This window comes from Phascolarctos cinereus, unplaced genomic scaffold (genome assembly GCF_003287225.1).
Source record: "Phascolarctos cinereus isolate Bilbo 61053 unplaced genomic scaffold, phaCin_HiC Scaffold_1;HRSCAF=81, whole genome shotgun sequence".
In the NCBI taxonomy this organism is placed as follows: domain Eukaryota; kingdom Metazoa; phylum Chordata; class Mammalia; order Diprotodontia; family Phascolarctidae; genus Phascolarctos; species Phascolarctos cinereus.
In genome coordinates this window covers 167599994-167621863 of record NW_027555514.1, presented here as the reverse complement: position 1 = coordinate 167621863, position 21870 = coordinate 167599994, and the positions used below count along the sequence as shown (strand labels likewise).

At 36.3% G+C, this 21870-nt stretch overlaps 1 protein-coding gene across 2 annotated transcripts in view; it reads left to right on the top strand.

Annotated features, from left to right (window-relative positions):
- The window catches only part of TAF3 (TATA-box binding protein associated factor 3), a 230570-nt gene that overhangs the window by 156001 nt on the left and 52699 nt on the right, over nucleotides 1–21870 (top strand). Inside the window, exon 4 of one of the 2 annotated variants that reach the window (XM_020965107.2) lies at nucleotides 13607–13689. The exons of the other annotated variant lie outside the window; for it this stretch is intronic. Within the exon in view, the coding sequence (XP_020820766.1) occupies nucleotides 13607–13689 (83 nt within the window). The remainder of the gene's footprint in view (nucleotides 1–13606; nucleotides 13690–21870) is intronic. 2 annotated transcript variants of the gene reach the window in all.

The following is a 21870-nucleotide window of genomic DNA, read 5'->3' as shown; positions in this document are numbered from 1 at the left end:
GGTAGAGTGGCTTAAGCAAAGTCATAGAGAAATGGACCAAAAAAAGAGAGCAAGAAACAGCGAAAGCAACACCAAATAAAATGAACATTTTTATATACAAAGTATAAGAGAAAAAGAGTATTGTACATGAAATGTGAATCTCTAATGTGTACAACTTGCTTTTCCTTTTACGCATATAATATATTCAATATGTAACTTTTAAAGCTCTCCTGCTTGTTTTTTTTTCCTTCTGCTTTCCATCTGTTCCTCTTCTCTGTATTTTTTTCATGTGTAAATTCCCAGGAAAAATCACCAAATTTTGATCATAGTTGTTGACATTTTAGTTTTATATGAATGAATGAACATGCATTTATTAAGAGCCAATGATGTGTCAGGGTGCTAGGAATATAAAAGGGAAACAGTCTCTGACCTCAAGGAGCTTACATTCTAATGGGGGAATGGGATCATAATTACAGATATTGTGAATGGAACCATGGGGTAGTCGATTGTCATTCCTTTTCCAGTAGCAAAGATAAATTGATATTGATCATTGAATACCCCCCCCAATCCAATAAAAAGCAGTCACTTTGTTTTACCATCAAGTTATGTAAGTGTCTCAGAGTCATGGTCTTGCCATTTGCTGTAAGGTCTCCAGAAGTCAGATCAGAGAAAGTTTTTCAGTACTGAGTTGATTTGCCCATGGTCATAAAATCATTCTTAGACTGAGTTTGAACTGTTATTGCCTTATATCTAGCCTTCCTTTGTATAGTAATCAGCTGCTGAAATGGAAGGATTCAGAGTAACCAAAAAAAAAAGAATAAAAAACTTTTCCTGTTAACATTTCATTTTCTATGTTGTACATATTGGCATGCTTTTCTTTCTAAAGTAGATTTGTTGTTTATTTTTTTCTCATTGTGTGTGTGTGTGTGTGTGTGTGTGTGTGTGTGTGTGTGTGTGTGTAATTTTTGGGGGAGGATTCTTCTCAAGTCTCTTAAAGTCAACTCAGGCTTTTATTTTGCCTTCAATGTTAAAAAAATATGTATTTTCTAGGAATTTGTATTCCAGTGTAAGAATTACTTGCCAGATATAATGGAAGCTAGTCTCATACCTGTATTGACTGAGAGTTGTGCTATTACAATGTAATGATCTAATTGACTTTTTTCTTATTTGCAATATTTTATATGATCAGAGAATGTTTGTAATTGAAAATAATGTCTAGTTATTATGATACCTGATGAACAGCAACAGGATAATTACTTACTCACATTACATAATTCAAAATAAATTATTAAATGTTTTTTTCTGTTAATTCAATTATATTTTTAAACATATTTGCATACAAAGCAGTTGGATCTATCAAGAATTTGTTGCCACCCTCCCTCCTGTGTTTGTATGTATGTATGTGTGTGTGTGTGTGTGTGTGTATTTGTGTGTGTGTGTGTGTTCTTTTGTAAGGAAAGGAGTTTAACATTAATAAAAAAAAAAACTTGGACAGATTATATTGACAAAGCTGCCCATTACCTTGGCAAAAAGTCCCTGTCAAAAGATAAACTTTAAAGCTAGAATGCATGAAAGAGTTCCCAGATAGAATTAAAATTTAAACTGATTCCTGATAGATAAGCTTTTTTTAAATCCACCTCTTTGCTGCAAGTCAGGATTTTAAAAATAAATTTCCCCCTTAAATCTCCTGAGCGATTTTCATTTTTTGCAAGGCCGCACTGCTGGTGTCCTGGAAAAATGGAGAGTTAGAGCTTTATCAGTTGGTGCCCTGAGGTATGTGGAAAAGAAGCTAAATCCTTGAAGATTAGCAAAAAAAATGCAGCACATGGCAATAAGGGGCTTATATGACTACTAGTATTAGTTCAGGTGAAAGAAGTATTGCTTATACATAAAACTGGACAAATCCACTGACAATGTATTTTTAGTTAGCTACAAAGGAGTCTTATATTGCTGGACTTTACCTCTTTGGTGATTTGGGAAGCTTAGTAATCCACTGTAAATGCTCTTCTGCTGGCCCCAATTCTCAGTATTACTCCAGAGTTCTGCTCTTTTATTTTAACCCCTACAAGCACAATTTCCTGGTAAATATTTCTTCTTGTGTCTGCAAACGTTACAGTCAGTTCGTGACTATTATTTGTGATTGATTGCTTGATTTAACATTTTAGATTTTGTTCATTTATCTCAGAAATAATAAGGTACATGTGCAAGAGAAGTTCTCTTTCTAAGAGATGACATTTTAATTGCTACTAGGATAAGTGTAGCATAAACATGACTATGTCAATATTTATAAATCAGCATGTCATATTCTAACAATTATCTGTTACTGGCAGTTTTAAAGTAATTAATTCCTATCCCTTTGCTAGTTTTTCTTCTTTCCATCTATTTAATGTGGGTAGACTTCCAACACTCTGTCCTTGGCATTCTTCTCTCTCTCCTTCTTCTTTAGCATCTCATCCACTTCACCTTTATTTGAACAACTCTTAGATTTGCAACTAAAACCCTGACCTTTCGGAAATTTCTAACTACCTGTTGGATGTTTCATTTAGACATTCCACTGGTGCCTCACCTTGAACATGCGTAAAGCTGACTTATTATCTCTTTCCGTAAACTTAAACTCCTTTTTTTGACATCTCTGTCTCTGACAGTGATGCTAGCATACTCCCAGCCATACTGCTACCCCTCATACACACCCAGTTAGTTATCTAGTCCCTTGCACCCACTATGTGCAAGGCACTGTACTAGGTTCTGGGAATACAAGCCAAAAATAAAATACTGCCCCCAGCCTTGAGGAGCTTATATTAGAGGAGAGGATAAACAAAGGAGTATAATACAGGCCAGGGAATTATTGGAGGAAAGGGGACATTAGACAAATTAATTCTAAAGCATTTGAAAAGAGAAAGAATATAATAAACTAGGGGGATCAGGGAATTCACTCATTCAGCAAACATTTATTAAACACCTACTTTGTGCTTAGTGTTGGAGATGAAACAGTCCTTGCCTTCAAAGAATTTAAACTCTTTTCTAAGGAAACAATATGGACATACAAATTTAAATACAAGGGGAAGGTAGAGTAAGATAGGGAGAAAACATGAACAAGGCTGACATAATGTGTGTGACAGAAGGTAATGGTTGCTAAGGAAGGTATGTATGTACCCTTCAACTTTAAATACTAGGAACTCTGAGTGGATCCACAGGGCAGTAGTTTGTCATATCCTTTTCAATAGCAATTGTAATGTTAGTTTGATTATCATTGTAGGGAGGGCAGATAGCAAGACTTTCTTATCCCAAGTGATGGTCACCAGTGGACCTGGGCCTAAGGCTGTGTACAAGGCAGGGATCAGGAACAGAAGAGTTTAGCAGCTATGTAGTGCCGATTCCGAGAACAAAGTTTCAGATCTGACCCCCAGCCCATCTAAAGCCTTTAGTGGAATAACCATGGCTGAGAACTCAAATCAAAGGAAAGACTGAAGTTCTGTCCCTCTGAACCTGCAGAACTTTCCAACTGGCTGATTGTGGCACCGCCTAGCAGCAGACTACTGAAGCTGCAATTAGGGGAAAGCAAATAGTCAATGGTGCTCAGACCCAAACTGAGGTCAGGAGTTTGCAGAGCTCAGATTATGAGGGAAATGGTCACATTTCACCCAAGATCAGACAGACTACTTTGAATATAGTGAAAGCAATTCAGATCCCCACCCTGAAATGTCTCTGAGATCCTAGAAGAGCATAACACTCAATATCCAGAGAAAGCAACAGCAGGATTCAAAAGGATACAAAATAGGACCAAGCACAGCCTAGACATTTCCTCCAAAAGAACCTGTCCCTAGTGTAAAGTCTGGAAGAATGAGGAAACAGGGGAAGCTAGGTGGTACAGTGGATAAAAAGCACCAGCCCTGGAGTCAGGAGGACCTGAGTTCAAATCTGGCCTCAGAGACATAGCATTCACTAACTGTATGACTCTGGGCAAGTCACTTAACCCCAGTTGCCTCACTTAAAAAAAAATGAGGAAACAAAAAAGAGTCCTACCATAAAGAGCTATTATGGTGACATGGATACCTAAGATACAAACCCCAGGAGAAAAAAATTACTCCAAAACATGTATAAGCAATGCCTCAAAGAAAAACACAGCTTGGACACAAGTTTAAGTAGAATTCTTGAAAGAAATGATGATTTTTTTGAGACTTAAAAATGATTTTTAAAATGAAATGAGAGTACTAGAAGAAAGAACTGAAAAAGAAATGAGAGTTACAGAAGCAAAACTTGGAAAACTGACTCCATGAGACAGCAAGAAATGTTAAAACAAAGCCAAAAGATTGAAAAAAATAGAAATTGTCAGGTATTTCATAAAGATATCAAGCTCTGGGGGGGCAGTTAGGTGGTGTAGTGGATAGAGCACCAGTCCTGAAGTCAGGAGGACCTGAGTTCAGATCCAGCCTCAGACCAAATACTTGGCACTAGCTGTGTGACCCTGGGCAAGTCACTTAACTCCAGTTGCCTAAAAACAAAGACCAAAAAAAAAAAAAAAAGGTATCAAGCTCTAATGTCTTTATTCGTGAAAAGTATAGAATAATTTTGTAAAAATCCTTTTCCTTTCTGAAGGCCGGGATTTGTATTTTCCTTGCTAAGAAAATAACTTGAAAGGTTTTTGGGAAGGGAGGGGAGAGCATTGAGCTGAATACTTAAAGGGAGATTAGGGAGGGAGTTGAAAATACTTCTATCTTCGTCAATAAATGTGTTTCTAATAAGGGAGACTTTTAGGAAAGTAAAATACACAATTATACATTAACTGACAGTATTGTCTCATACTTCTAGTTTGAGTAGGAACCGATAGAAGTAATATTTTGGGGAAAGGACTATCTTCCCTCTATGCCAGGTCCCATCTGCCAAAAGTTTTTTGAAAAAAAATTTCAAATCAAGATGGGATACAAAGTCTAGCAGTAGAGTTTACATTATTTATGTGTGTATGTATATATATAATCACCTCTTATACTCCCCACAAAGAGGTTGATTCATATAAGCACTACACTTAATGAGGGGAAGGGGATTCATTATTATGAACATGTGTGTACGTATACACACAGCAGTAACCAGCTGCAGACATAAGATCTTAGTAAAGTGCCTACTAACAGAGCCTGTCTTTTTTCTTTTTTTAATCAGCACAGTGGCTTTAGCCACTGGTTCTTAAAAACTAATTTCTGAGCTTTAAAATGTGAACTAAAAGAGTACCCTCTCCGTCTTCACATTTTCTTAAAACTTCTTTCTCTGATATTTTCCTAGGCTCCTTCACTCTTTGCATTGTATTAAAGATATGTGTATTGTTATGGTCCCAAAGTAGAATGTAAGCTGTGTGAGGGCAAGGACTGTTTCTTTGTATTCCCCACACCCAGCACAGTGTCTTGTACATAGAAGATATTTTATTTGAAGTTTAAGTACTGATTAACAGTACAGCAACATGATGTGGGGCTTTACTGTAACTCCAAACCATTATCCTTTCATATATTTTTTTAAAAATTTATTATGCACTAGAAAATAATTTTTTGTTTGTTTGTTTGTTTGTTTTTGTTGTTTTAGGCAATGGTGTGAAGTGACTTGCCCAGGGTCACACAGCTAGTAAGTGTTATGTGTCTGGGGCCGGATTTGAACTCAGGCCGTCCTGAATCCAGGGCAGTGCTCTATAAACTGCGCCACCTAGCTGCCCCACTAGAAAATAAGTTTTAAAAAACCACCTTAAACATTTCCATACACAGGGAAGGCTGGAAAATAAGGATTTTACTTGAAACGGCAAATACTTGATATATAACTTTTCTTTTTAATATTCTTTAAATTTAGTGCAATAGTGGCATTATGGCCTTGCTTATCAATACCCACTATAAATCCCATTCATTTCTGAGTATTTTTCAGATATTTCATTGATACCCTTTTCTTTCCTGTCTTCCCTTTAAACACACACACACACACACGCACACACACACACACACACACACACACACAATCACTAGGATGCAAAGATAAAAGCTATCTCTTCTTACAAAGTTACAGGCAAGCAAACATTTGTGGTGTAATGAATTATGTCTGGAAATTTATACCTACTTCTGCATCTAGAATCCTCTTGCCCAAAAGGCAAGTGGCATACTACATCATTAGTCTTCTGAAATCATTATTGGTCATTGCTCTGATTAGAGTCTGTAAGTCTTTCAAGGATATTTTCCATATTTTTTGTACAAATAATACTCCTGGTTATGCTTACTTTACTCTGAGTCAGTTCATGTAAATTTAATATTATGTGTGTGTGTGTGTGTGTGTGTGTGTGTGTGTACCCGCAGTTACATAGTTATATGTAAAAACAATTTTTAACATTGGTTTTTAAAAGTTTTTGAGTTCTAAATTCTCTCCCCACACCTCTCCTCAATGAGAAGGCAAGCAGTTTGGTACAGGTTATATATGTGCAGTCACACAAAGCACATTTCCATGTTAATCATGTTATAAAAGAAAATGCAGACAAAAAAAACCCCAAGAAAAATAAAGAAAAAGTTTGCATTGATCTGCATTCAGACTCCATCAGTTCTTTCTCTGAAAATGGATAGCATTTTTTCATCATAAATCCTTCAGAAATATCTTAGATCATTGTATTGCTGAGAATAGCTAAGTTACAGTTGATCATAATGTAATATTGCTTTTACTGTATACAGTATTCTTCTGGTTCTGCACATTGCATTTTGCATCAGTTCATAAGTCTTTCCAGGTTTTTCTGAGAGCATCCTGCTCTTCGTTTCTTATAGCACAATAGTATTTCATCACAATCATATACAGCAACTTGTTCAGCCATCTCCCAATTGATGGATATCCTCTCAATTTCCAATTCTTTGCCATAAAAGGGCTGCTACAAATATTTTTGTACATATAGGTTCTTTTCCTTTTTGTTTTTTATCTCTGGGATGAAGACCTAGTAATGGTATTGCTTGGTCAAAGGGTATGCATGGTTTTTGCTCTACAGAATGGTTGAATCAATATACCACTTCACCAACAGAGCATTAGTATCTCAATTTTCCCATATCACCTCCCAACATTTGTCATTTTCTTTTTTTGTCATATCAGCCAATCTGATAGGTATGGAGTGGTAGCTCAGAGTTGTTTTAATTTGCATTTCTCTAATCAATAGTGATTTAGAGCATTTTTTTTTCATATGACTAAAGATAGCTTTGAGGAATGACTCTCATTTCTGTAAATTTGAATCAATTCTCTATTATATATTTGAGAAATAAAGATTTTATCGGAGAAACTTATTGTGTAAAATTTTTTCATAGTTATGACTACTATGTGTTTTTCTCCATCCTGTTTTCCTCCTGTTTGTCCTATTCTCTCTCTCCTTTCATCATATCCATTCTCAAAAATGTTTTGCTTCTGCTGACTTTTACCTCCCCCAATCTATTCTCCTTTCTCAATCATCTCCACTTTCTCTCATTCCCTTCCCCTCCTTTCTTGTATGGTAAGATAGATTGCTATGTTCAGTTGAGTGTTTGTGTCATTTCCTCTTTGAGGTAGTTCCAATGGGAATAAGGTTCATGTGTTCCTCCCCACCTCCCCCATCTTCCCTTCTACTGTAAAAGCTCTTTCATACCTCTTTTATGTCAGATAATTTACCCCATTCTACCTTTCCCTTTCCCCTTCTCCCACTTCCTGTTTCTCACCCCTTAATTTTATTCTTTTAGATAATTATCCCATCATATTCAACTCATACCTGTATTCTCTATTTATATTCCTTCTAACTTTCCTAATAATGAGAAAGTTTTTAGGAGTTACAAGTATCATTTTCTCATGTAGGAATGTAAACAGTTTAACCTTATTGAATCCCTTATGATTTATCTGTCTATCTTTTTATACTTTTCTTGAGTCTTATATTTGAAAGCTGGATTTTTATTCAGCTCTGGAAAAGGTGATTCTTGGTCATAATCTTAGCTCTTTTGCCCTCTAGAATATCATATTCCAAGCCCTCCAGTCCTTTAATGTAGAAACTGCTAAATGTGTTGTCCTGACTATGGCTCCATGCTATTTGAATTGTTTCTTTTTGGCTGCTTACTACTTTGTCTACTTTTCTCCTTGACCTGGAAGCTCTGGAATTTGACTATTAAAATTCTTGGGAGTTTTCATTTGGGGAGCTCTTTCAGGAGGTGATTGATGGATTCTTTCCATCTCTATTTTACCCTCTGGTTCTAGAATATCAGGGCAGTTTTTCTTGACTATTTCTTGAAATATGATGTCTAGGCTCTTTTTTTTTTCATGGCTTTCAGGTAGTCCAATAATTCTCAAATTATCTCCTGGATCTATTTTGTAGGTCAGTTGTTTTTCCAGTGAGATATTTCACATTTTCATCTATTTTTTTCTGTTCTTTTGATTTTGCTTTATTGTTTCCTGATGTCTCATAAAGTCATTAGCTTCCACTTGCCAAATGCTAATTTTTAAGGAAATATTTTTTTTCAATGAGTTTTTGTGCCTCCTTTTCTATTTGGCTGATTCTGCTTTTTAAGGAGTTCTTTTCTTCAGTAAATTTTTGTTACCTCTTTTTCCATTTGGCCAATTCTGGTTTTTTAAGGTGTTATTTTCTTCAGTGCCTTTTTTTTAAAGCAATCTGTTGACTCTTTTTTCATGATTTTCTTGTATCATTCTCATTTTTCTTTCCAATTTATCCACTGCTTCTCTCATTTAATTTTTAAAATCCTTTTTGAGCTCTTCCATGGCCTGAGACCAATTCATATTTTCTTTGAGGCTTTGGGTGTAGCAGTTTTGACTTGTTTGTGTTTTGATCTTCCCTGTCATCATCATAACTTTCTATAGTCAGGATCTTTTTCTGCTGTTTTCTTGCTATTTCTGCTGTTTTTCCAGCCTATTTCTTGACTTTTAACTCTTCGCTAGAGTGGGACTCCTCTTCCAGAGTGGAGGGGCCACTATTCCAAGCTTCAGGTTTTTTGTGCTTCTATTTCAGAGATAATTCTGAGGACCTGTAAATTTTTGGTTCTTCCGAGGTAGTATGATCTTGAAAGAGGTGTTTACTGCTCTCCTAGCCTGTGCTGTGATCTTCGAGTGACCAGGGTCCCAGCTCCCCTGTGTCCATAAGGTCTGGTGTGCTAGTGCCCTACCTTACCCTGAGACTCAGATTCAGGATTGTAACCCATAGCCAGATATGGGCAATGCAACAGAGTCCTGCCTCTGTCTCAGTAAAGGGACCCCTGTAATCTTCTTCTGACTAGTTGTCTGATACCCTTACCATCTTTGAGCTGAGAGGTCTGGAAACTGTCATTGCCACCGCTGATTCAGTCACCTCCAGTGCCTACTGCTGGTTTTGCTGGGGCATGGACTATGCTGGGGCAGCCTGTGCTGCACTGTGCTCCGTTCTCATCCCAGTACAGTAGACCTTTCCTGCTGACCTAAGTTGTCTTGGGCTAGTCCTTTTGTGAGTTCTGCCACTCCAGAATTTGTTTTGAGTCATACTTTAAAGTTTTTTTGGAGGGGTTTTGGGGAAAGCTAAAGCAAGTCTTGGTTCTGTCTCCCATATAAGGCCTTTCTGAAACTGTTTAATAATTTCTAATTAATGAAATATGATATTCCATTACATTGATATAACATAATTTGTTCAGCCATTTCCCAATTGATAGATGCTTCCTTTTTTTTTTTCCAATTCTTTGCTACAATAAGTTCCACTATATGTATTTTTGTACATATGCGTCCTTTCCTTCTTTCTTCTATCTCCTTTTGGAGTATATGCCTACTAGTGATATTGCTAGGTCAAAGGAGAGGCACAGTGTAGTGACTTTGGGGGCACATTTCCAAATTGCTTTCTAGAATGGCTGGATCAGTTCACAGTTCCACCACCAATACATTAGTTTGCCTGTCCTCCCACAGCTCTTCTAATAATTGTCATTTTCCTTATTTGTGATCTTTGAAAATCTGATAGGATTCGGAGCATTTTTTATATGGCTATTGATAACTTGGCTTTCTTCTTTTAAGAACTTCCTATTCATGTTCTTTAGCCACTTAATTATTAATGAATCAATTTTCTATATAGTTTCAAATTCAGACCTTTATCAATGAAACTCACTGCAAATATTTTTTTTTCCAATTTACTTTTTCCTCCTCTTATTTTAACTACATTGCCTCTGTTCAGAACCTTTTCAATTTTTTGTGTATTCAGAGTGCCCATTTTATTTACTGTGATCCTTTTTATCCCCGGTTTGGTCAAGAACTCTTTCCCTCTCTATAGTTGGGAAACCTGTATTTCCTTCCTATCTCTACTTTCTTTATAATATGGCCTTTTATATCTAAGGCATGTGTCCATTTGCAGCTTGTTGTGGCATATGGTATGAGGTGTTTATCTAAGCCTAATTTTTTTCAGACTCCTTTCCATTTTCCCTAGCAGTTTTTTGAAATACCGTGTCCTCAACTCAGTAATTGTGTCCTTGGCTTTACCAAACACTCTTCTACTTTGTGCTAATCTTTCTGAATCATGTGTGCTTACTCTCTTCCGTTAATCAACTTGTCCATTTTTTAAAATATTACTAAATTATTTTAATAACTACTGCTTTGTTGTATATTTTGATATGCAGTACTACTAGCCAGCTCTTCTTATATTGTTCATGATTTGCCTTGATGTTCTTGATATTTTGTGCCTTCGTGTGAGTTTTTTCTAGTTTTATAAAGTAATCCTTTGGTTGTGTGATTGGTATAGCACTTAGCCTGTGAATTAATTAGGTAGTATTGTGATTTTTATTATGTTTCTGACGCAACCATGAGTAACAAATTCATCTCTAATTTTTTAAGTCTTTATTGCTGTAAATATTGCTTTATAGTTTTGGTTTTACAATTATGATGTATGTGTTGGTATGTGGACTCCCAGATATTTTATGAAATTAACAGTAATTTTGAGTGGAATTTTATTTTCCATATCATTCTGTTAGGTTTTTTTTTTTAATAATGTATAGAATGGCTATTGATTTTTGTGGGTTAATATATTCTACTATTTTACTGAAGCAACTCATTGTTTCTATTTGGGGAGATGGAGAGGAGGAGGGAGCATATTCTATGTATTGGGGACAGCTTGTACAAATGCGTCTGTGTAGGAGGTAGAGTAGCAAGTTTGAAAAATAGCTAATAGTTCAGTTTGGCTATAACAGAGTTTGTGAAGGAAACTAATGAGAAATAAGAGGGCAGGGGGAGGGAATAAACATGTCTTAAGTGCCTACTGTGTACCAGGCATTCTGTTAAGTGCTTTGCAAATAGGATCTCATTTGATGCTCACAACAGCCCTGCAAGGTAGGGGGTATTATTATCCCTATTATAGAATTGAGAAAACTGAGGCAGACAGAAGTTAACTAACTTGCCCAAGATCGTACAGCTCCTAAGTGTCTGAGGCCAGATTTGAGCTCAGATCTTCCTAACTGCAGAAATTAGATTGGAATGATAGGTTGGAGCCAGATTTTAAAAGCTGTCAAATTATGGGCTGAGGATTTTGTATTTTAACCTAGGGGAATAGGAAACCACTGAAGTTTTTTGAGCATGTCAGCGATATGGTTGTGCCTGAGAAAAAGTATTTTACCGGATGGGATCAAGTGTGTATAAACAATAAATAGCTAACTGTTTGTATTCAGTATTTGGAGGATTAGAGAGAATCAGAACAATGAACTCCTTTACTGACCAGGCTGATGAGCTGTTCCTTACTTTGGGGTTCCTTGAGTACCATACTGTGTCAGGCTACACTACAAAGTGGAACTATATATGGAGTCCTTACACACTGTACTGCCAAAGGCTAATTGATTATTGTTCAGCCACTCACTTTAGAGGAAAAAAAATTATTCAGACCAAGTGTACCATATATACTGGACATTTCATTGCTGCCTACTACACATTTACCTTATTTCACCGATTTCCCACAATCTCTAGGTCCCGAAGAGTAATCTCTTGTGGAACAAGTCTGACAAATAATCATTTAGTTTTTGCTTGAGTACCTCTAGCCAGAAGCTATCCACTTCTTCCAGAAGCAGCCCGTTCCCCTTTTGAACATCACTAATTATCAGGAGTTTTTCCTCCTATTAGGCCAAAATCTCTTTCTAGACAACCTCTCCCCAGTGTTTGTAGGGCCACTGATTGGAGCCAAACAGAACAACTGTTGTACCTTTCGGAGCTCAGCAAGTACTTGAAGATAAATAACATATCACCCTCTGAGTCCCTGAGTCTTTCAAAACTAAACTGTCCTATTCCTTCATCAGATCCTTGAATAGCATGATCTCAGATCCTCGTGGTCATGCCTTTGGATGTACTTTACCTTCTCATTGTCCCTAAAGTGTGGTGCCCTGAGCTGTACATAGTACTACAGATGTTGTCTGTTTGACCAGGGCAGAATGTAATCCTCCTGGAATTTTTCCCCCTTTATCAGTAATTTACCTAGTCTCCAATGATACTAGAACTGTGGTTAATCAGTTTCATTTCTCATTATCTTCCTTACCCCCATTCTTAATACAATACAGATACCATTACATTGGGAATTTATCTCATTATATCCCAGACAGTACATGTGTGTGTTTATACATTTCTCTCTGATGGACTATGGGCATTGCCTGACAGAAACTATTCTGAACACTGAAATGCAAAAACAACAACCAAAAAAAAAAGTTGGGAGACTAAGTAACCTTTAACAAATACCTAATTGTTGTTAATCAGTGTAACTGTTGCCTATCCAAGCTAGAACTTCATGTCAAGCCTTATTGAAATTTATCTCAAGCACCCCAGAGCAAAATGCAACCCAGATTTAGACTGGAAGAGTAAGTCCTATATAATAAAATCACCCAAGGTTAATTCAGTGAATTAAGATAAGAAAGGGAAGAAGACAGGAAACAAGCATTTATTAAGCACTTACTGTGTGCCAGGCAGTATGCTAAGTGCTTTATAAATTTTATCTCATTTGAAACTCACAATGACCTGAGGAGGTAAGTGCTATTTTTATCTCCATTTTACAATTGAGGAAACTGAGGCATACAGAAATTAAGTGATTTGCTTAGGGACACACAGCTAGCAAGTATCTGAGGCAAAATTTGAACTCCGGTCTTTATAGTTTCAGATTTTGTGCTCTACCCACTGTACTACCTAGCTGCTCTTATATGGTACAGTATACTGTGTAGTATTTGACAGTTCTTTCCAAATTCAAGAGATTAATCTAAATCGACAAAATCAAAGGCAGAAATAATTTCACTTGATTATTTACATTGTGGGATTGAATCTTACAAGATTTCTCAAAGTGACTATATACCTTTTACTTGTTGGGATGCTGGAATGATTACTTTGCTCTGAATTTTTCAGCAGCTCTTAGGATACTGTACTGTACAATAGATATTATAGCATACTGTAATATAAAAATTGTCATATTTATAATATAAAATAATAAAATCACAAAGTGATTTGTAAATCACTTAGCACAATGCCTGACACATAGTATGTGCCATATAAATGTTTATTCCTTTCCCCCCTAATTTAGTCATAGTTGAGACTTGAACTTGTTTATCTAGTTCTTAAGAGGTGGGATGGAGAGGGAGGAGTAGAATGTTCTATTGAAAACTATGTTTTTCTAATGTGCTCTCTTAAACAGATAAAAGTAGAACCAGTTCTTCCAGCCCCATCACCAGTTATTCCCCGACTGACACTAAGAGTAGGTGCTGGCCAAGACAAAATGTAAGTACGAAGAGCTTTGAATCAAAAAAGGAAAAATAATTCTTTCTTAATTTTCTCAAACTTAATCCTTTTCTAAATTTTATCTAAAGTTTCCACAAAACCTTTGAATTTGCAATCATAAAGTCCTTTTTGCTATATTTTATTTAGTGTATTTCATTTTAAAAATTCTAGATTCTTTTATATGCTTCTTCATATATAGCTACTTTTGCTGATTTGATCTTATAGGGTTCTTTGTTGTTATTTCAAGACTGGTATAAGGCACTTTTAAAATAGAGCATAAAATAAAATCTGGTGTGATAGATTTTTAAGGAATCTGTAAACTGTGATGGGAAAATTTTACATCCTCATTTTTACTGACCTTTGGTTTCTTTTATAATCTTTTGTATTTTATGTAGTTTAAAAACCTTATTCTGAGGAGGGATTTATCAGCTTCTTCAGATGGCCAAAGGGGTTCATGACACAAAAAAGGTTAAGAATCCCTGAACTAGAGAATGAAGATACAATGTTATATCTTCTTAAGTACTTATTTTATAACATCATGACAGAAAGAATATTCTTTTCTAGCTCAAGTAGTAAATGTTTTTGCTTTTGTAGTAAAGAGACAAAAGTCCAACAAAGGCTTGACTAGACATATTATATGAAAAATAATAACTGAAGTCCTCAGTGACTAAGAAACAAAACAAAGTTGGAAATGTGAATCCAGGTTTTTAAATTATGCTGAATGAGTTATACTAAGTCACTGGATCAACCACCCCTTATTTCAAATTGAGGAATTGGAGATTTGTATTTCATCTCTTTCTGTTTTTAGCATCGAAAACTTATACATGATGTAATTATGAAAAAATAAAACCCTCATATGGTTAATGTCAGAAATGTGTTTTGTAAACTTAACCATTATATAAATGTTAGTTGTTACTATAAGCAGCAAGGGAAAATCAGTCTCATTACTTTGGTGTCACATCAGATATCTTTCAGTAGAACTCCACATATTAAGAATCTAATATATGTAAACATATGTCCCAATTTTTGTTTCTTAGACAAAATCTTAAACCAGAATAGGTTAAATTGTGAACAACCAAAGATTGGTAGAGAGTAGATTCCCAGGGCATTCAAGTACCATTCAATTTATAGCCATAAAAATTGGTTGTGTCCCTCAGTTGGGCCTAAGAATTTACTTAAGATAGGGAACAATTAGACTTCTCACATTCTCAGTGGTTCATTTCATCCAGAAGGCATTCTGCAGTCTTTTACTACTTTATCTGCCATTTCCCAGTAATATGCACCAAAGTACTACAGTGTGGCTACAGGTGGCAAAGGCTCTTCTATGTTTAAAAACATTTTTTGAGCTTTTTTTCAACAAAAATCTTTTCTTTCCCTCATTGAAAGGAAGGAAAGAAAAAAAACCTTTTTTTTAAAACAACTATATAGGCAAGCCAAACCAATTCCTGCATTGTCCATGAACAAAAAATAGATGTCTTATATTACATCCTGAATTCATCACCTCTCTGTCAAGTGCTAGGTAACATATTTCAACATTAGTCTACTGGAATTGTGGTTGGTCTTTGCATTAGTCAGAATTCTTAAGGCTTCCAGTTATTTGTCTTTGCAGTGTTGTTATTGGATAAATAGTTCTCCTTGTCCTGCTCATTTTACTCATTATCAGTTTATACAAGTGTTCCCACATTTCTCTGAAACCATCCCTTTCATCATTTCTTGTAGTCCAGTAATACTCTGTTACATTCATATACCATAAATTGTTCAGCCATTCTCCAAAAGAATGGAAACCTTATTAGTTTCCAGTTCTTTGTCACCACAATAAGAGTTGCTATAAATGTTTTGTACTCATGAGTCCTTTTCCTCTTTTGCCCATCTTTTTGGGGTGTAGAGCTTTTAGTGGTATTACTAGATCGAAGAGTAGCTATGGTTTAGTAACTTTTTATGCGTAGTTCCAAATTGCTTTGCAGAATGATTGGAGCAATTTACAGTTCCACCAATAGAGTATTAATGTACTTGTTTTTCTGTAGCCCTTCTAACATTTGTCATTTGCCTTCTTTGTCAATTTTGCCAATCTGGGAAATATGAGATGCTATTCAGAGCTGATTTGGTTTGCATTTTACTAACTATTGATGATTTGGAGCCTTTTTTTTTTTCATTCACTACTATTGGTAGCTTGGATTTCTTTCTTTGGAAATTACCTATTGTTATTTTTTGACCGTTTATCAGTTGTAGAGGCAAAGTCTCTTTGTGAAAAGGATATAATCTTCTGGAATTGAAAATGAAGAAGAAAATCACAATAATTTTTTTAAAAGCGGGTGCTCTTGCTGAAATTGTGTGGGCAAGTGTCCCTATTTTCTTTTTAGTTTTGATAATACAGAGCTGCTATTGGGTGGCATTTCCACTAAAAGGCTTAGAAAATATAATAGAAATGTTATTGTGCTTTGAATCTCTTTCCGGAAAGGTTTAAAGTGTACGGTGTTGTCCTTACTTCATAAGTCAAGAACTATCCACAGCTGTCAGTTTGTTGGGGGACAAAGGAGCAAGGAAGTGGTCTTCTCTAGAAATAGCACACTAAAGAAACTACTTACCATTTCTGTAAATGTTTATTAGTCTTTCTTCTCAAAGGGAAAACTGTTTCTTCTTCATTTATTCAACAGATAATTCGCACCCTAACTTTTAAAAGAATTCTGCACTAGCTGTTTAAGCACATATGATATATCACTTAGATTGATTGTTCTCACTAGAGAAACAAGGCAGAGATGTATTTGCCATGGAAAATTATCTGAGGTTGGTCTTCAACACCAAGAAGAATATCCATTGCCCTTTTGATCTTTTTTTACTGAAACTTTTTTCCTCACTCTCTTTCAGTAAGTCGCTACTTGCCAATGATATTGGAAACCTTGCAGTTCTGTTTCAGAACTGAGAATTCCCAAGGATTCTATAGCCAGATTTCTCTTGTAGTTCTAGTACTTTGATAGCAGTGGGATTCTACCTACAAGCACATACACTTTAAGAATTACTGATGCCTTTTGTTTTTACATTATTATCATACCTTGAAATATTTCCCTCCCCCTTGTAACCCCCCCCAAAAAAAGCTGGCAGATTATACAACATTCTGATTTGTAGTCCCTCACCTTGTACTGATTGGGCTTATTTTCTGTTCTCCAGGGCCTTCAGTGGTTTTTCATTTTCTCAGTGTTTGGCTTCCATTAAGTAATCTTTTCATTTATATTTTTGTATTCTTTATGTACTGCCTTCTTATTTCACTCTGCATCAATTCATGCAGATCTTCCTATGTTTCTCTGAATTCTCCATATTTGTCATTTCTACATAATAGTATTCCATTGAATTCATATGCATAAGCTTTCAGCTATCCCCAGTTAAATAGTAGTTGCTTTTTTCCATTATTTTTTGTTTCTGTGTGTGTATATATGTGCACACATGTACACACACACACACACACACACACACACACACACACACCCTTTGCTTTGACCTTTGATCTCTTTTCCAACTTGTGGGATTGTTGATGTGGGATATGAATAATTTTTGGACATTTTTCTTTTCTTGCCTAATTCCAAATTATTATCCAGAGCAGTTGGATCATTTGTAGCCACCACTTCTCTTCTCCCCCACAACCCCCAACCAGTATGTTGCTATGGTATTTTCCCATTCGGAGAACCAATGTTGTGAGTGACATAATCCTCCATTTCATGTGAGACCTGAGAAATTTAGCCAAGGACAAATAAAGGAAAATCCTTCAGTGCTTCCACCAGTTGTTTTTCTGTGAATAGATAAATAAACTAATAAGGCAAATATACTTTGATAGGATGGTTCTTTGTACAGATATGATTTTTAAGTGACATAAAATAAGGTGTTATTTTAAAATTTATTTTATTTTAGAAGATTTATTTCCTATTTAGTCCCTATGTGGGAACCTATTCATTTTTTTTCTTAATTTTTTTTTAGTATAAATTTATTTATTTTTAGTTTTCAACATTTACTTTCACAAGATTTTGAGTTCCAAATTTTCTCCCAATCTCTTCCCTCCCCCCACCCCAACATGGCATGCATTCTGAATACCCCTTCCCCTAGTCTGCCCTCTCTTCTATCTCTCCCTCCCTTTTCTTATCCCCTTCCCCTTCTATTTTCCTGTAGGGCAGGATAGACTTCTGTACCCCATTTCCTGTATTTCTTATTTCCCAGTTGTGTGTGAAAACATTTTTTTAAACATGTGTTTTTAAAACTTTGGGTTCCAAATTTTCTCCCTTCCTCCTTCCCTAACCACCCTCATTGAAAAGGCAAGCAACTCAATATAGGTTATACATGTGCAGTTATGCAAAACACTTCCATAGTAGACATGTTGTGAAAAACTAACTCTATTTCCCTTAATCCTATCCTGCCCCCCATTTATTCTATTCTTTCTTTTGACCCTGTCCCTCCTCAGAAGTATTTGCTTCTGATTACCCCTTTCCCAATCTGCCCTCCTCTATCATCCCCCTGCTCTCTTGTCCCCTTCTCCCCCTATTTTCCTGTAGGGTAAGACAGATTTCCATACCCAATTGAATGTGTATGTTATTCCCTCCTTAAGCCAAATCCTATGAGAATAAGATTCACTCATTCCCTCTCACCTTCCCCTTTTCCCCTCCACTGTAAGAGCCTTTTCTTTTCTGTTTTTTTTGTGTGAGATAATTTACCCCATTCTACCTCTCCCTTTCTTCTTCTCCTGGTATAATCCTCTCTCATCCCTTAATTTTATTCTCCAGATATGACCCCTTAATCTTCAACTCACCTGTGCCCTCTATCTATCTATCTATCATCTATCTATCTATCTATCTATCTACCTATCTATCTATCTATCTATCTATCTATCTGTCTATCTGTCTGTCTATCTATCTATCTATCATACATACATATAATTTTTTCCCTCCAACTACCCTAATACTGACAAAGGTCTCATGAGTTATAAATATCATCTTTCCATGCAGGAATGTAAACAGTTCAACCTTAATAAGTCTCTTATGATTTCTCTTTCCTGTTTACCTCTTCATGTTCCACTTGAGTCTTGTATTTGAAAGTCAAATTTTCTATTCAGCTCTGGTCTTTTCATCAAGAATGCTTGAAAGTCCTCTATTTCACTGAATGACCATTTTTTCCCCTGAAGGATTATACTCAGTTTTGCTGGGTAGGTGATTCTTGGTTGTAATCCTATCTCCTTTGCCCTCCGGAATATTATATTCCATGCCTGTAGGTTCTTTAATGTAGAAGCTGCTAAATCTTGTGTTATCCTGATTGTGTTTCCACAATACTTGAATTGTTTCTTTCTGGCAGCTTGTAATATTTTCTCCTTGACCTGGAAACTCTGGAATTTGGCTACAATATTCCTAGGAGTTTTCCTTTGGGGATCTCTTTCAGGAGGAGATCGTGGATTCTTTCAATTTCTATTTTGCCCTCTGGTTCTAATATATCAGGGCAGTTTTCCTTGATAATTTCTTGAAAGATGATGTCTAGGCTCTTTTTTTGATCATGGCTTTCAGATAGTCCAATAATTTTTAAATTCTCTCTCCTGGATCTATTTTCCAGGTCAGTTGTTTTTCCAATGAGATATTTCACATTGTCTTCTATTTTTTCATTCTTTTGGATTTGTTTTATAGTGTCTTGATTTCTCATAAAGTCACTAGCTTCCAATTGCTCTATTCTAATTTTTAAGGAAGTATTTTCTTCAGTAATCTTTTGGACTTCCTTTTCCATTTGGCCAATTTTTCTTTTTAGGGCATTTTTCTCCTCATTGGCTTTTTGGACCTCTTTTGCCATTTGGGTTAGGCTATTTTTTAAGGTGTTATTTTCTTCAGTATTTTTTTGGGTCTCCTTTAGCAAGCTGTTGACTTGTTTTTCATGATTTTCTTGCATCACTCTCATTTCTCTTCCCAGTTTTTCCTCTACTTTCCTTACTTGCTTCTCAAAATCCCTTTTGAGCTCTTCCAAGGCCTGGGACTGATTCATATTTTTCTTGGAGGCTTTGGATGTAGGAGCTTTGACTTTGTTGTCTTCTTCTGGTTGTATGTTTTGATCTTCTTTGTCACCAAAGTAAGATAATATAGTCTGACTCTTTTTGCACTGCTTGCTCATGATCCTGGCCAGTTACTTGAGTTTTAAACTCTTTTTTAAGGTAAGAATCTACTTCCAATGTGGAGAATGTATTGTCCCAAGCTTTGGGGGTTTGTACAGCTGATACTTGTAGGGACCTGTAAATTTTCAGTTTTTCCAAGGTGGTATGATAACGGGCGAGGTGTTTATTCCTTTGTTGGCCTGTGCTTTGGTCTATTAGTGACCACAAGCACACCTTTCTGTCCTGGAACTGTGAGGAGGGTTTACTCTTCACAACCACCACAAGCTCCACCACACCAGTGCTCCTGCCCCAGGACTGCTGCCCAGAACTGTGACCCAGATCCAAGCATGGGCAAAGCAAGAGAGTCCTGTCTCAGCACTGGCAAAGAGATCCCTGCAATCCCCCTCTGATCAGCCACTCAATTCCCCCTCAGTCTGTGGGCTGGAAGCTCAGGAGGCAGCCACCACCCGCAGGCAGTGCTCTCGGAGAACTGGAGCTGAGACCCCCATGCGCTTCTCTCTTAGCACCGCAGATACAGAATTTTCCCACTGACCTCAGTTGTCTTTTGGTGTTCATGGGTTGAGAAGTCTGGAAACCGCCACAGCTGCCTGAGATTCAGTCCTCTGGGGCCTGCTCCAGGTTTGCTGCGGCGTATGCATCCACACCACAATATGTTCCTCTCCCAGCCCAGCGCTATGTACCTTTTGATCAATCATCCAGGTTGTCTTGGGCTGGAAATTTGCTTCACTTTGTCTTTTTGTGGGTTCTGGTGCTTTAGAATTTGTTTAGAGCCATTTTTTATAGGTATTTGGAGGGGTTTGGGGGAGAGCTCAAGCAGGTCACTGCTTTCACTCTGCCATCTTGGCTCCTCCCCTTGGAACCTATTCATTTTTTAAAGTATTCCTTTATAAAGATTTGTTTTTAAACCTATTTTTACAAGTATTTTTATCTCCCCTCTCCCATCTTCCCCCTTCTGCTAACAGAAGAATAAACAAAAGCTCACCATAAGTATCCATAGTCCAGGAAAACTAATCCTCATATTAGCCATAGCAAAATATGCATGTCTTGTTCTGAATTTTAAGTCTGTCACCTCTCTAACAGAAGGTAGGAGGCACAATTTATCTTTAGTCCTCTGGACTCATGGTTTATTAATGCATTAATCAGAATTCTTACTTCAGTTTGTATCAGATCACAGAAGTCTTCCAAGTTTCTTCTGAAACTATCCATTTCATCATTTCTTATGGCACAATAATATTCCGTTACATTCATATGCCACAGAAAGCATGGCTATAAATATTTTCTCTTTCTTTGATATTTTTGGGGGCTATTAATAGTATAATTGGGTCAAAAGATATACACCATTCAGCAACTTTTTGAATTCCATTCCAAATTGCTTTCCAGAATGGCTAGGCCAATTTACAACTCTACCAAGAATGTATTAGTACGCCTGTTTTTTCCAAAGCCCCTCCAGTAGTTTTCATTTTCATCTTTTGTCATTTTTGCCTATCCAGTGGGTTTTAAGTGGAACCTCAGAGTTATTTTAATTTGAATTTATCTCATTAGTAATGATTTGAAGCATTTTTATATGGCTATTGTTAGATTGGATTTCTTCTTCTGCAATTCTTCTGTTTATTTCCTTTGACCGTTTAACTATTGAGGAATGCTTCTTAGTCTTAGAAATTGGAATAAATTCCTTATGTATGTTAGATAGGAGAACTTTATCAGAGAAACATGCTGCAGAGATTTTTTTTCTCCAGTCACATATTTCCTTTCTAATTTTAACTGCGTTGGATTTGTTTGTACAAAACATTTTCAATTTTATGTAATCAAAGTTGGCCATTTTATTTTCTGTGACCCTCTTTATTGCTTGAACCTATATCACAAACCCTTCACCTCTTCATAGGTCTGAAAGAAAATTTCTTGCTTTGTATCCTGATTTGCTCATGATGTCACCTTTTATGTTTCAGTCCTGTATCTGTTTGGAGTTTATCTTGGCATATGGTGTGTGATGTTTGTCTGTACCTACTTTTTGCCAAATTACTTGTAGACCCTATGCCAGTTACTTAGATATTCAG